This window comes from Papio anubis, chromosome 18, assembly GCF_008728515.1.
Source record: "Papio anubis isolate 15944 chromosome 18, Panubis1.0, whole genome shotgun sequence".
NCBI classification, from domain to species: domain Eukaryota; kingdom Metazoa; phylum Chordata; class Mammalia; order Primates; family Cercopithecidae; genus Papio; species Papio anubis.
The window spans coordinates 72,372,888-72,385,739 of NC_044993.1; the positions used below are offsets into that span (position 1 = coordinate 72,372,888).

At 58.9% G+C, this 12,852-nt stretch overlaps 1 protein-coding gene across 15 annotated transcripts in view; it reads right to left on the reverse strand.

Annotated features, from left to right (window-relative positions):
- MAPK8IP3 (mitogen-activated protein kinase 8 interacting protein 3) overlaps positions 1 to 12,852 on the reverse strand; it is a 62,533-nt gene that overhangs the window by 5,410 nt on the left and 44,271 nt on the right. For 10 of the 15 annotated variants that reach the window (XM_017953067.2, XM_017953059.2, XM_017953066.2 and 7 more), the window contains 11 exons: positions 7,249 to 7,260; positions 6,403 to 6,420; positions 5,378 to 5,435; positions 4,862 to 5,014; positions 4,079 to 4,160; positions 2,496 to 2,626; positions 2,245 to 2,301; positions 1,970 to 2,140; positions 1,224 to 1,350; positions 791 to 886; positions 542 to 700 (listed from right to left, as the gene is read on the reverse strand). In XM_017953067.2, coding sequence (XP_017808556.1) covers positions 542 to 700; positions 791 to 886; positions 1,224 to 1,350; positions 1,970 to 2,140; positions 2,245 to 2,301; positions 2,496 to 2,626; positions 4,079 to 4,160; positions 4,862 to 5,014; positions 5,378 to 5,435; positions 6,403 to 6,420; positions 7,249 to 7,260 — 1,064 coding nt within the window. The remainder of the gene's footprint in view (positions 1 to 541; positions 701 to 790; positions 887 to 1,223; positions 1,351 to 1,969; positions 2,141 to 2,244; positions 2,302 to 2,495; positions 2,627 to 4,078; positions 4,161 to 4,861; positions 5,015 to 5,377; positions 5,436 to 6,402; positions 6,421 to 7,248; positions 7,261 to 12,852) is intronic. The other 5 variants (XM_017953061.2, XM_031658594.1, XM_017953063.2 and 2 more) reach the window with 3 other exon arrangements.

Genomic DNA, 12,852 nt, shown 5'->3' on the forward strand with positions numbered 1-12,852 from the left:
CTGGGGCCAGAGCAATGCGGACTCAGGACTGCACTCTAAAGCGCTTGCATACATGGTTTCGTCTCCACAGAGGAAGCCGCTGAGCTCCAAGAGGCCCAAGCTGGGCCATAAAACTAAGCCTCCCACCACTTGGAAGCAAGCTCTGCCACTCCAGGCCACTTGGGGGGTCGGGGAGAGGGAAAGGGAGAGGAGGGGAGGGGGAGGGGATGAGGGAGGTGGGAGGGGAGGGGGAGGGGAAGAGGGCCCACCCCAGCCCCATTCCCAGCCAGGGGACCGAGACTGCTGGATGGCACTCGGAGAGGGGAGGGGAGGGCCGCCCCAGCTGCAGCCCCATTCCCAGCTACGTGGGCCAAGATTCCTACTGAAAACCCAGAAGGCGGCTCAGTCCTGGGGAGGGAAGACACTGCTTCCCACAGTCCAGGAGCCCCTGTGCCGCCCTGCTTCCGGGTGCTGCCCTGTGTCTCACTCCCAGCATGCTCTGCAGCTGAGGTGTCCTGAGACTCAGCCAGGGAGGGTGCCCGGTGGCCTCCGCCATACTCACCTTCTTCTTCTCGGGAGACCCGTGGGCGCTCTTGGGCTCACCGTCTCCTTCGCGGTCGCAGGTCAGGGGGTCGCGGCCTGGCGCTGGCTTGACTCCATTCCCACCGTCGTCCTCATTGGGCCTCCATCCGCTCAGGTTGACGCCCGCAGCACACCACAGCTGCAAGGGCAGGGCCAGGGTCGGGTGTCACCGGCGCTCCCCAGCCTCCCGCCTGCCCAGCCGGCCTGAACGGGGTCCTCGCCGGCTCACCTTCATGGTGGGGTCCTTCTCCACCAGAGGGCGGCAGTACACGGGCACCGGCACGTTCTTCATCCGCGTGTCCTCCTGGCCCCCGTTGGGACTCAGCTGCAGGGAGCAGGGAGGCGCTATGGGCACCAGCCATGGCTCCTACCCATCCCTCCAGAAACCTTAGGCCGAGCTGCCAGCTTCTGGCGGCAGAGCCACCTCAAGACTGGAGGCAGGTGGGGGCGTGGGAGCCGCAGGGCTCCTCCTCCGACCCTCCAGACCCCTGCCCAGGAGGCTTACTAGGACCTGCCAGGCCCCGCCCCTCCCCGCCCGTCGTCCCCTCCCCGCCCGTCGTCCCCTCCCACACCCGGCACTGCCCCGCCCACATAGCCCCGCCCCTTACTCACGCCCCGCCCCCGCGGGGCCCCGCCCTGTCCCCGAAGCGCCCCGCCCGCACCTGCTTGTACTTGGCGGGCAGGCTCCAGCCGCAGGCCTGAAGTCGGCCGTCGTCGTTACGCACGTGCTCACGCACCTGGCGGTACTGCTCGCGCTTCTGCTCTCGACGGGCGGAGGACGTGCAGTCGCTGAGTGGAAGAATGATGGGTGATGTCTCTGTCCAGGGTGAGCAGCAGCTGAGCAGCAGGCACCCACAGTGCCCCAGGCTTGCCCTGGGGGAGGTCACGGCAGGGAGGCCCATCCTCGCCTTTTCCCGGCCACCGAGTGCCTAGCTAGGGAGGGTGGCCTTCCCAGCACCGGGTATGCCCCTGGGCTTGGAGGCCACAGCTGGCACCTGCTCGACCCAGAGGCTGCTCTTCGGCCACAGTCACTGAGGGCTCCACAGACCGGGACCTGGAGTGCCGCCAGGGCACAGGCGTGGCCAGCGACTCCTTGCTGCACATACGTCTGAAATGGCTCCTTGCTGCAGAGGCCACCGTGGAGCCCAGCGCAGCCCCCTGACTGTTGGTGTGCACAGCCTCTGCCAAGGGACATCCTGAACCAAACACTGCGGAGCCAAAGCAGCCCAGCTCCCCGCTGCAGGGAGGGGCAGGCAGTGTGCAGGGAGAGGTCACGACCCCTGGCATGTGGCCAGCAAGGTGGAGGCTGCCCTCAAAGTCCTGCTTCAGGTCCTGGAGGGGAGGGGCCTCAGGACAGGGCCTCCCCAACCCTACTGCAGGCCACTAGTGGGGACCATGGGACACTCACTCATCAGGGAAGAATTCCAGGGGCCGGCTGCCCGCCGAGATCGGGCACATGGCATGGCTGCGGCGCTGGCTGAAGCCGGCCGTGGTAGGCGACTTGTAGTGGATATTCACCGAGGGGTAGGGGCGCTTGGCCGGAGGGGGGCTGGAGGAGGAGCTGAAGAGGCGGCTGAAGCTGCCGGAGGCACAGGGAGGTGAGGGGTGGGCAGAGGACCAGGGAACTTCCCTGCCCCTTCCCCTGCAGCGGCTGCCCACACCCCCTGGGGGCCCCCAGCTTACAACTGCCAGATGGTGGACTTCTTCTTCTCCTGGACGGATGGGTGCTCTCGGGATGCTCTGCGGGGGAGGGCATAGGGAGCAGCCTGCTAGCACCCTCACGCCTCCCTTGCCTGGCACTCTCTGGGCTCCCACCAGGAAGCACCCAGCACCCTTCAGTCCCCCCAGAAGACAGGGAGGTGCAGAGGAGGGAGCCGTAGTTCTGCCATCAGGGATGATCCCACAGCCCTTCCTGGGGTGGCCGCAACTCCCACCTGATCATCTCGGTCCACCGCACGGCCTCCTGCAGCTCCATCAGCCGCTCCTTGTACTGGTTCCGCTCCATGAGCACACGGGCCATCTCTACCCGCGTGAAGCGGCGGCGCTGGGCCATGGGGATTTTGTCCTGTGGAGGGGAGAGGCACAGAGGCTCAATCAGCCAGCCTTGGAGGCTGGGTCACACCTGCTTCCTCCTGGGGTGCCTCCACCGGGGCAGGGTCGTGGTCTCCAGGTATAGGTGGATTTCAGTACCAATTTCCTGCAGATCCTCAGGCAAGAAGCGGTGTGGAGGGGTGTCAGCAAGGGGGGAGGGGAACCCGGAGTCAGCCTGACCCTGCCAGGGCTGCCAGGACACGCGTGAGAGGCATGATGTGGGTGACTTTCCCTGCATGTCCGTGGAGGCCCCAAATGCCTCACGTGAGGTGCAGGTGGGACTGCTCCAGTGTGAAATGAGTAGATGGGACGCTCTAGGAAGGGTCCAGCCGGCTGAACACTTTGGGTTCTGACAGACCCACGTGGGGTCTGTGGTCTGCTCCCCTACCCAGGGCTGCTCAGCAGAGCTGCCAGGGAGTGAGGAAGTGCGAGTCCCCACAGGGCCCCTGGCACTCAGCACTCTGTGCTTGCAGGTGCACGTCCAGCCTCAGGCCGTGACAAGGGGCAGAGGCCCAGGACCGGTGGCACCCTCGGCTCATGCAGGAGAGGCTGTGGGGGGGACATGACTCGCCTTCCACTTGTGTTTCTCCTAGACCGTGGGGAGTGCGGGGTGCACGGGATGGCCCGAGACATACAACCTCACTTTATCGTCACCACGGCCCCCAGGTGACTGAGCTAGTGCAGGTGGCGCCGGCATCCGCCCTGGGGCCGGGCCTGCTCTCCTTAAGGAAGGAGGCCAGGGGCCCACTGACAGGCAGTGCTCCCTCTGGCCTCTCCCCTGGAGGGGGTGGTGGTTCTAAAGGGGAGGGCTGGCAATGCCCAGGCAGCAGAGAGCCTGCCCGAGGGCCTCCTGGGCTCCTCAGGGGTGGGGTAGGTCCTGAAAAGGGGACAGCAGGTGACTGACTTGGAGCACTGGCCAGGCTGCGGAGCCAGGGAGACCCGCTTGTGACTATACAAAAGGCATGCACTAGAACTTGGTGCTGACAGGTGACCGGCATCCTGCCAGGGCTGTGGTCCTGCCCAAGGGCCTGGTTCTGATTCTATGTGGTCTCGGGAGTGGGGCAGCAGATGATGCCGTTGCGGTCAGGTGTTACCCAGGAGGGGTGGGAGAGCTGTCAGCCCAGAAGAGCAGGCGAGTCCCCAGGACCCCGCCTGGGCCCCCTGCCTGTGCCCCCAGCCCTGCATGTGAATAGTGGGCTATACTGATTCTGTACAGACAGAAGGGCCGGTGAGTCCCCAGGAGCTGCCCCCCATGCCCATGCCCTGAGTGTGAATAGTAGGATATACGGTGTGTGAATAGTGAAATGTACTGCCTGTGAATGCTGAATGGTGACCGCCCTGCCTGTGATTGGTGAATGGTGACCGCCCCGCCTGTGATTGGTGAATGGTGACCGCCCCGCCTGTGAAGAGTGAAGAGTGGATGTACCGATTCTGTACAGAGATAGCTGCTTACATCCTCCGCCTCTTCTTTGGGTTCACGGCGGGCAATGATGGCCTCGGACTTCACTCTGCGGGAAAGGGAAGGAGGTAGGGAGGGTGAGGGCCTCCGGAACACACAGCGGGCAGTGCCCGCCCCAAACTTGTGTCCTTGTCTCTGTGCAAGGCTGGGGGCTCTCCCCACAGGGACCCCCGCAGCAGCTATCTGATTCAGGGCCCTGAACGCTTCTGCTGGTTGCCTGGGGGCAGGTGGCCCTGCGCCACTGCTGCACGAGTACCCTGAAGCCCAGCCTTCCGTCCTGGCTGCCTGGGAATGCAGAGGAGGGTGAAGCACAGGGGCCCTGGCTTGGCAAACCCAGAGCAGATCTGGGTCCCTTCTTGGGCAGAGGCATGGTCTCGGGGCCCCCACATGTCCTCTGCCCATCAGAGAAGGGCTGGAGCCCCAACATACAGCTCTCCAGGGACCGCGGCCAAACCTTGGCTGATCAAAGGGCTGGAGGAGTGGGATGGTGGGAGCTGCAGCCGAGCCCCACATGACGCCGTGCTGGGAAGGCACACACGAGACAGGCCCAGTGTGCGCTGTAGGAGGCTCAGGAGGAGACCACGGCCCCATTCGGCTAGTTGGGGTGGAGTGGCTGTGAGCTGGAGCTGGGGGTAGGCAGGCTGTGCACAAAGCCACTCGGGCTGGAGAGCAGGCACTGGAGGAGGCAGGCACTCCGGAACCCTGAGGCCGGGGTCCCTCTGTGACCAGCTTTCCATGCCCCACCCTCACCTTTTCAGTTCCTCTTCCAGCTCCTTGATGCGGTTTTCCAGCTTGACTTTGGCCTGCTTGGCAGCCTCTAGCTCGCCCCTCAGCACCTCCTGCTCCCCGGACAGCTGGTCGACCTTGGCAATCAGGTCATTCTTCACCACATTCAAGGCATTTCTTGGAAAAAGCAGAAGGATGGGAGCGCTGCGAGCGCGGCATACGGGTACGTGAAGGGGCCTTCCCGGGGCGCCTGTACTTCTGCCCTGGAGAAGGCACAGCCTGGTCAAGAAGGTGGCTGAATGGGAGACTGTATCCCTATCTGAGCTAAACTCCACAGTCAGCCTCATTAGAGGCTCCTGGAGATAAGCTTCCTAAAGAAACCAGGCGGAGCCCTGCTCCAAGTTCCTCCCGCCCCAGATGAGGACAGCTGCTGGCGATGGAGTCAGGTCCTCCCCAAGGCGCCCTCTGGCCCAGCTCACTCTCCAGCCCTGGTGAGGAGGGCTGCCTCAGCCCCACCACACAGGAGAAGGGCACTCTTACTTGGTTTCCAGAAGCTGTGAGTTTTCCAGTAGCAGATTCCCCACTTCTTTGCCCATTCCTGAAACAGAAGGTGTGGAGGTTTCACCTAGGCCCTTCAAGACAGGACCCTGATGCCGCCGCACCTGCCTCAGGGCAACGCTTCTGAAGAGGGTAGCTGGCTGGGGGTGACGCCCGATCTGCAGGGAGCAGGGGCCATGAAGGGCGGGGCTTACACCGGGCCCAGTCTGCGCACAGAGCAGGCTCCCAGGCCTTGGGGTGGTTCTTGTATCCGACCAATGTCACAGGCCGGCTGGCCGGATGCAGGCCCCTGAATGGCCGCTGTGCCGCCACCTCAGAGCCCTCAGCAGGTCCGTCACCAGGCAGGCCCTCTCAGAGCCACCACCCTCAGGCGAGTGATTTTGGAGCTGCGGTGAGGGGACAGGTGGGCGAGGAGAGGCCTGGCCCTCACGGCAGGGCCAGCAGGGCTAGGACGCAGCGATGGGGCGCGGCTGTGAGGACAGGGCTCCCTGGCTCCCTGGCAGGACTGATGGCTCCTCTACCACCAGGCCCCAAGTGGACCTGGACTGAGCTCCCTGCAAGCATGCCCCAGAAACCCCAAAAGGATGGAAAGAAACTCCAAGGTCCTGCCCTCCCACACACTCCCCCACTGTCTCCGTAGTCCAGAGACAGCATCACACGCCTCTGCACCTGGACTCAGGGGTCCTGCCCGCTGTCTCTCTTATGACCTCCCTTGCCTCAAACATGGGCCTTCCTCCCCATAGGCAGGGTCTGCCCTGCACTTTTGGGGGTTCAGAGAGGCTGGGGCTGCCCTCCTCGGGCCTTCAAGTCTGTCCCTTGGGGGAAGTTGCCACCTCCCACAGCCCAGAGGCAGCCTGGACAGAGCGAGCTTCACCCAGGGCTGCCCCCCTGACCCCGGCGGCCCCAACACCGTCCCCATCATGCAGAACAAAGCAAACAGCTCATGAAGCAGGAGACCATGTGGGGGTGGAGGAGCGACGCGCGCTGCAGCGGGGCCTCAGCCTTACCAAAGAAATCATCGCGCACTAGGGAGCCGTCCCCGTCCCACAGGAGATGGGCAACCAGGGCGGGAGGAGAGGGAGAAAGGGAGAGAAGAGAAGCGCGTTAAGCCCGTGTGGACAGCAGGCTGGGAGGAATTCAGAGCTGGGTCTGCTGGGTTAGGGTGGGTGCAGGAGGGAGTTAGAGGGCAGGAGATGGGATGGAGCCAGCTACTCCTTCTGGAAAGTTTATCCTTGGGGTTCCATGAAGACTACCAGGCCAACGTCACCTGTGGGCAGGCAGCTAACAGCTCACCCCAAATGCTGGGCTGGGTGGGGCTGAGGACGGAAGGCACCCCGTGGGAACAGGCTGTGCCTGGAGGCTGGGGGGCTGTACCTGGACAGCCTCTGAGTGGTCCACCCCGCTCTGGGTGGGGCCTCGGAGCCTCCTGCTGTGCGGCCAGAGAGCAGGACTCAACCTGTCCACCCAGGTGGGGAGGGGGCCCCGGGCTGGGCTTGGTAGGGGCCTCAAGGACCCCTGACTTCTGGGGTGTGCCTGACAGTAGGGGAGGCCCCAGAGCTGGCCTTGGCCATGTCCCGTCACTGCTGTGCGTGTCTCAGGGCTCTGCAGGGCCTTCAGAAATGGCCCGCGGGGGACTCCTCAGGCAGGGGGGGTTGGATATCCAGGTCATTGTCAAGTGGCTGGTGGAGCAAACTGAACAAGCTTCCGAGCGGCGGTGGCTGCGAGCAGAAGCACAGGCGCTGCGGCGACGTGGGGGGCAGTCCACACAGCCACGGTGACGGGATAGCTCGGGGCGTACCCCGTCCACCCACTCCCACCCCCACACAGAGGAGAGACAGGAGAGAGATACTCACCTGAGAACTCCCCTGGCGTGTCCAGCGAGGCACAAAGAAGCAGGGGGAGGAAGGGACAAAGGTCAATTAGTGACTGGAACACAACAAAATAAAGAAATGCTTATTACAGAAAACCCAGCAACGCTTTGGCCACTCCCATGTTGCAGGGCAGGAGAGAACAGGAGCAGCCTCCAGCAGGTCTGGGTGCCCTGTGCCCCCGGGCAGAAGCCTGCAGGGAACGGGGCCCAGGCGCCGTGGTCCAGTCCAGGGCTGCGTTGCTGACCCCTGACCCTAAAGCCTGCTCCCCTCTGCTCCCATCACCCATCAGGAGGGCAGGCCCCCTGCAGCCCCCACGATGCAGGCCTGTGTAGAGGAGTGTGTGTGTGGCAGGGTGTGGCAGGTGCCCAGCCTCTAAAAGCCCCCCATCGTGGGCGAGGGAGAGAGTGGTGCGGGAGACACTGCAGATGCAGGCCTGGAGCTGGACTCCTGGGCTCCTGGGTCAGCCTGGGTAGGGCAGGACCTCGGTGAAGGATGACTGAAGACAGCGGGAGCAAGGGCCGCAGGGTGGAGGGCGGAGAGAACACGCCAGAAAGCAGAGGAGGGGTGGGGAGCATGAGGCGGGCGAGGCATCCTCACTGGGTCCCGGCCCCCGCCCTGCACGGGAGGCTGGCGAGGGAAACGCTCTGCGGGAGACACCAGCAGAGGCGAGGACGCGGTTCCGCTCTATGCGGGAGACACCAGCGGAGGACGCGGTTCCACGGGAGACACCAGCAGAGGCGAGGACGCGGTTCCGCTCTATGCGGGAGACACCAGCAGAGGCGAGGACGCGGTTCTGCTCTACTTGATTGTTTCACACAGAAAGGAGAACGGCGTGGAAAAGTCACTTGATCTGGATGACAAAAGGGTTGTTTGCTACAGGAATTCCAATAATAAGGCAATTTCCAGTCAAAGAGCAGATGTCCTTCTCTCTCATCTCGGCTTCTCAGGGCAACCGCTGCTAACGGCCAATATTCTCCTCTCAGGTTTCCTTCTAGATAAGCAACAGGTTTCAAAGAACAAAATCGGGACCACATTATCCATCTCTCCGGGAGACTTCCTGCGTTCCACTCAGCAATGTCATGGGACGCTCCTGTGCTGAGGTTCCTGGTTGCCTTTATTTTTTGAGACGGGGTCTCACTTTGTTGCTCAGGCTGGAGTGCAGTGGCACTATCATAGCTCACTGCAATGTCGACCTCCCAGGCTCAAGAGATCCTCCCACCTCAGCCTCCTGAGTAGCCGGGTCTACAGGAGCATGCCACCACGCCCGGCTAATCTTTGTGTGTGTGTTTTTTGTTGTTGTTGTTGTTTTTTAGTAGAAATGAGATCTCACTATGTTGCCTAGGCTGGTCTTCAAGTCCTGAGCTCAAGCACTCTGCCCACCTTGGCCTCCCAAAGTGCTGAGATTATGGGTGTGAGCCACCGTGCCTGACCCTGGTTCTTTTCTTTTTTTTTTTTTTTTAGATGGGGTCTTGCTCTGTCACCCACGTTGGAGTGAAGTGGCGCGAGCTCGGCTCACTGCAACCTCCACCTCCCAGGCTGAAGCAGTCCTCCCCGTGAGCCTCCCAAGTAGCTGGGGCCACAGGTGCGCACCACCACGCCCAGCTAAGTATTTGGTAGAGATGGGGTTTCACCATGTGGCCCAGGCTGGTCTCGAACTCCTGAGCTCAAATGATCCACCTGCCTCGGCAGGCATGCGCCACCGCCCCTGGCCTGGTTGCTTTTAATGCCCTGTCATGTTTCTCTATGGGAATATCTCATCATCTGTCACTGCACCTGCTCCCCCGAGACTTGGTGTCCCTGTGTGTGGGCTTGAGGTACTTTTCAGCCCTGTGACTGCCCGACTGCTCCCTCGAAGGCTGCACCTCCAGCTGCTGCTGCACCGCCACTGCCACCCGCCAGTGCTCGGTGGGGCTGCACCCATCACCTCTGGCTGGCATGTAGGGTAGCACCTGTTGCACCCTAGACAGCCTCGATTGTCTTATTTTCAATCCTTTAGGGAAAAAGTTTTCTTGATTTTCTCTTTATTTCTTTATTATTTCTGAAATTGAGCATCTTTTCAGATGTTTATTGGTATAGCTTGTAAATTTCCTTTTTCTTTTTCTTTTTTTTTTTTGAGAAAGAGTCTCACTCTGTCACCAGGCTGGAGTGCAGTGGCGCGATCTCGGCTCACTGCAACCTCCACCTCCCGGGTTCAAGCCATTCTCCTGCCTCAGTCTTCTGAGGAGCTGGGACTACAGCATGCACCACCATGCCTGGGGAATTTTTGTATTTTTAGTAGAGACGAGGTTTCACCATGTAGGCCAAGATGGTCTCGATCTCTTGACCTCGTGATCCGCCTGCCTCGGCTTCCCAAAGTGCTGGGATGACAGGCGTGGGCCACCATGCCTGGCCCAATTTCCTGTTTTATCTTCTGACAATTCCTATTGTACTTGGCTTCTTTTCTTTCTTTTTTTAATCGTCAAGGACTTGCTCTGTTGCCCAGGCTGGAGTGCAGTGGTGCGACCACGACTCCCTGCAGCATTGGTCTCCAGGGCTCAAGCGTTCCTCCCGCCTCAGCCTCCTGAGTGGTTGGCATGATTCTCAGGTGATACACTAAACTCAACTTAAGCTAAAATTCACCCCAGCTATGTCTGTGGCTGCTACATGTGTGCACCACAATGCCTGGCTAATTTTTGTATGTTTTTGTAGACAGGGGGTCTCCCTATGTTGCCCAGGCTGGTCTCGAATTCCTGAGCTCAAGTGATCCTCCTGCCTTAGCTTCCCAAAGTGCTGGGATTACAGGTGTGCGTCACCGTGCAGGCCTTTATTTTAATTTTAATGATGTCTCCATCATTAGCCACAGTTGTCATTATTTTCCTTTATGGCTTTAGTCACATAGAGGGGCTCAGATTATGAAAATATTCTCCAATATCCTTTTCCAGTTATTTTTTTTCTTCTTCTTTTTTTTTTTTTTTTTAAGACAGAGTCTTGCTCTGTCACCCAGGCTGGAGTGCAGTGGTGCAATCTTGGCTCACTGCAACCTCCGCCACCTGGGTTCATGCAATTCTCCTGCCTCAGCCTCCCCAGTAGCTGAGATTACAGGCATTTGCCCCCATGCTCAGCTATTTTTTTTTTTTTAATTTCTAGTAGAAACGGGGTTTCACCATGTTGGCCAAGATAGTTTCGATCTCTTGACCGCCTCAGCCTCCCAAAGTGCTGGGATTACGGGCGTGAGCCACCGCGCCTGGCCCCTTTTCCAGTTCTACTATCCTTTGTTGCCATTCTTATTTTTCTGAGACAGGCTCTTGCTCTGTCCCCCACGCTGGAGTACAGTGGCGCAATCATGGCTCACTATATCCTTGAACTCCCAGGCTCAAGTGATCCTCCCACCTCAGACTCCCAAGCAGCTGAGACCACAGGTGCCAGCACGCCTGGCTCCATTCTGTTGTCCTCGTAATTGTGTGCTTAGATCTTTAATCCACCTGGAAATCACTGCTGTTTACGGGGAGGTCAGGCTTAGACTTCATTTTACACAAGCAGCAGCTAAGGCAGTATGTTTACTGGCTCATCCGCCCGTTTTCCACGGTTTGAGATGCCACACTTGTCACACATAGATGGATTCCCCATGGCTCCAGGTCTGTCTTAGCTCTTGCTCCTGAGCTCATGAGCTCGTATCGCAGGTTTGTTGCTGCCTGCCTCAACTGCCGCAGTTTTATGTGGAATCCTGCAAGCTTGTTCTCTCCCCATATTTTCTGGGATATTCCCACATGTTTCCTCTACTGGACCAACTTCAGATCCATTCACAGAGTTCCAGAAAAATCTCCAACAAGCATGGGGGTATTTTTACTGGTAATGAATGGATTCCCGTGGGAACCGTGGGCTGCCTGTGACGTCAGCAGACAGCTCACAGGGTGTGTCTTCGGGTCTGGGCACGTGGCATCACCCTCTGCGCGTACGGCTTCTTTTATGTCCTTCAATGGTGCTTCCGAATCTTACACAGGCTTGTCTTTTCTCAAGGTTATTTGTGGCTATTTTCTTCTTCTTTTTCTGAGACGGAGTCTCGCTCTGGAGAGCAGTGGCATGATCTCAGCTCACTGCAACCTCCACCTCCCAGGTTCAAGCGATTCTCCTGCCTCAGCCTCCTGAGGAGCTGGGACTACAGAGCCTGCCAGCACGCCCGGGTAATTTTTATATTTTTAGTAGAGACGGGTTTCACCATGTTGGCCAGGGTGGTCTTGAACTCCTGACCTTGTGATCCGCCCGCCTTGGCCTCCCAAAGTGCTGGGATGATAGGCGTGAGCCACCGCGCCCGGCCTATTTGTGGACAGTTTCTATGTCTGCCTACTACGTCGGTGGAATCTCTCCTCAGGGCCGCCTTGTCTGTGCAGAGCAGAGTGGAGAGAAAGATCAGCTGTGCGGATTCCAGATTCCAGTTCAGCAATGCAGGGCACGTAGTATAACTTCTCTGATTGTTAGTCATTTGTAAAACAGAAAAATAAGTTCCTCAGTGCATATTTGCTGTAAAATTCCCACCAGATTGTGTGGTAATAGCTGGTACAGCTCCCAGCACCAGCCATGTGCTCAGTGAGTATTAATTCCCTTACTCCCTATTACGCCATTTTTTTTTTTTTAGACAGAGTTTCACACTTGTTGCCCAGGCTGCAGTGCAGTGGTGCGATCTTGGCTCACTGCAACCTCTGCCTCCTAGGTTCAAGCAATTCTCTTGCCTCAGCCTCCTGAGTAGCTGGGATTACAGGTGCCTGCCACGGTGCCTGGCTATTTTTTTTGTATTTTTAGTAGAGATGGGGTTTCACCATCTTGGCCAGGCTGGTCTCGAACTCCCACCCACCTCGACCTCGTGACCCACCCGCCTCGGCCTCCCAGAGTGCTGGGATTACAGGTGTGAGCCACTGCGCCCAGCCAGTCCTATTATGCCAATTCTAAGACATACATTTTTTCCTATGTTAACATTTCTGAAATGTCAGTGGGTCTTAAACAATCACTGTCACATTATAGTTTAATTTGCAGCAGTTTTTTTCTTTCTTGAAGATTCCTAAAATAATGGTATGTGGGGCTGGGCGTGGTGGCTCACACCTGTAATCCCAGCATTTTGGGAGGCTGAGGTGGGTGGATCACAAGGTCAGGAGATGGAGACCATTGTGGCCAACACGGTGAAACCCCGTCTCTACTAAAAAATACAAAAAATTAGCCAGGCGTGGTGGCGGCGCCTGTGGTCCCAGCTACTCAGGAGGCTGAGGCAGGAGAATGGCGTGAACCCGGCAGGTGGAGCTTGCAGTGAGCCGAGATCACGCCACCGCACTCCAGTCTGGGCGACAGAGCGAGACTCCGTCTCAAAAATAATAATAATAGCAATAATAATAATAATAATAATAATGGTATGTGGGCTGGGTGCAGTGGCTCACACCTGTAATCCCAGCATGATTTAGGAGGCCAAAGTGGGAGGATCACTTGAGCCTAGGAGTGTGAGACCAGCCCTGGCAACATAGCAACAGCCCACCTGTATAGGAAAAAAAAAAAGTCTTAAAATGGGTGTTGTCTCAGATTCGATGGAATACAACAGATGCCCAACCTGGGCTCTTTTCATTT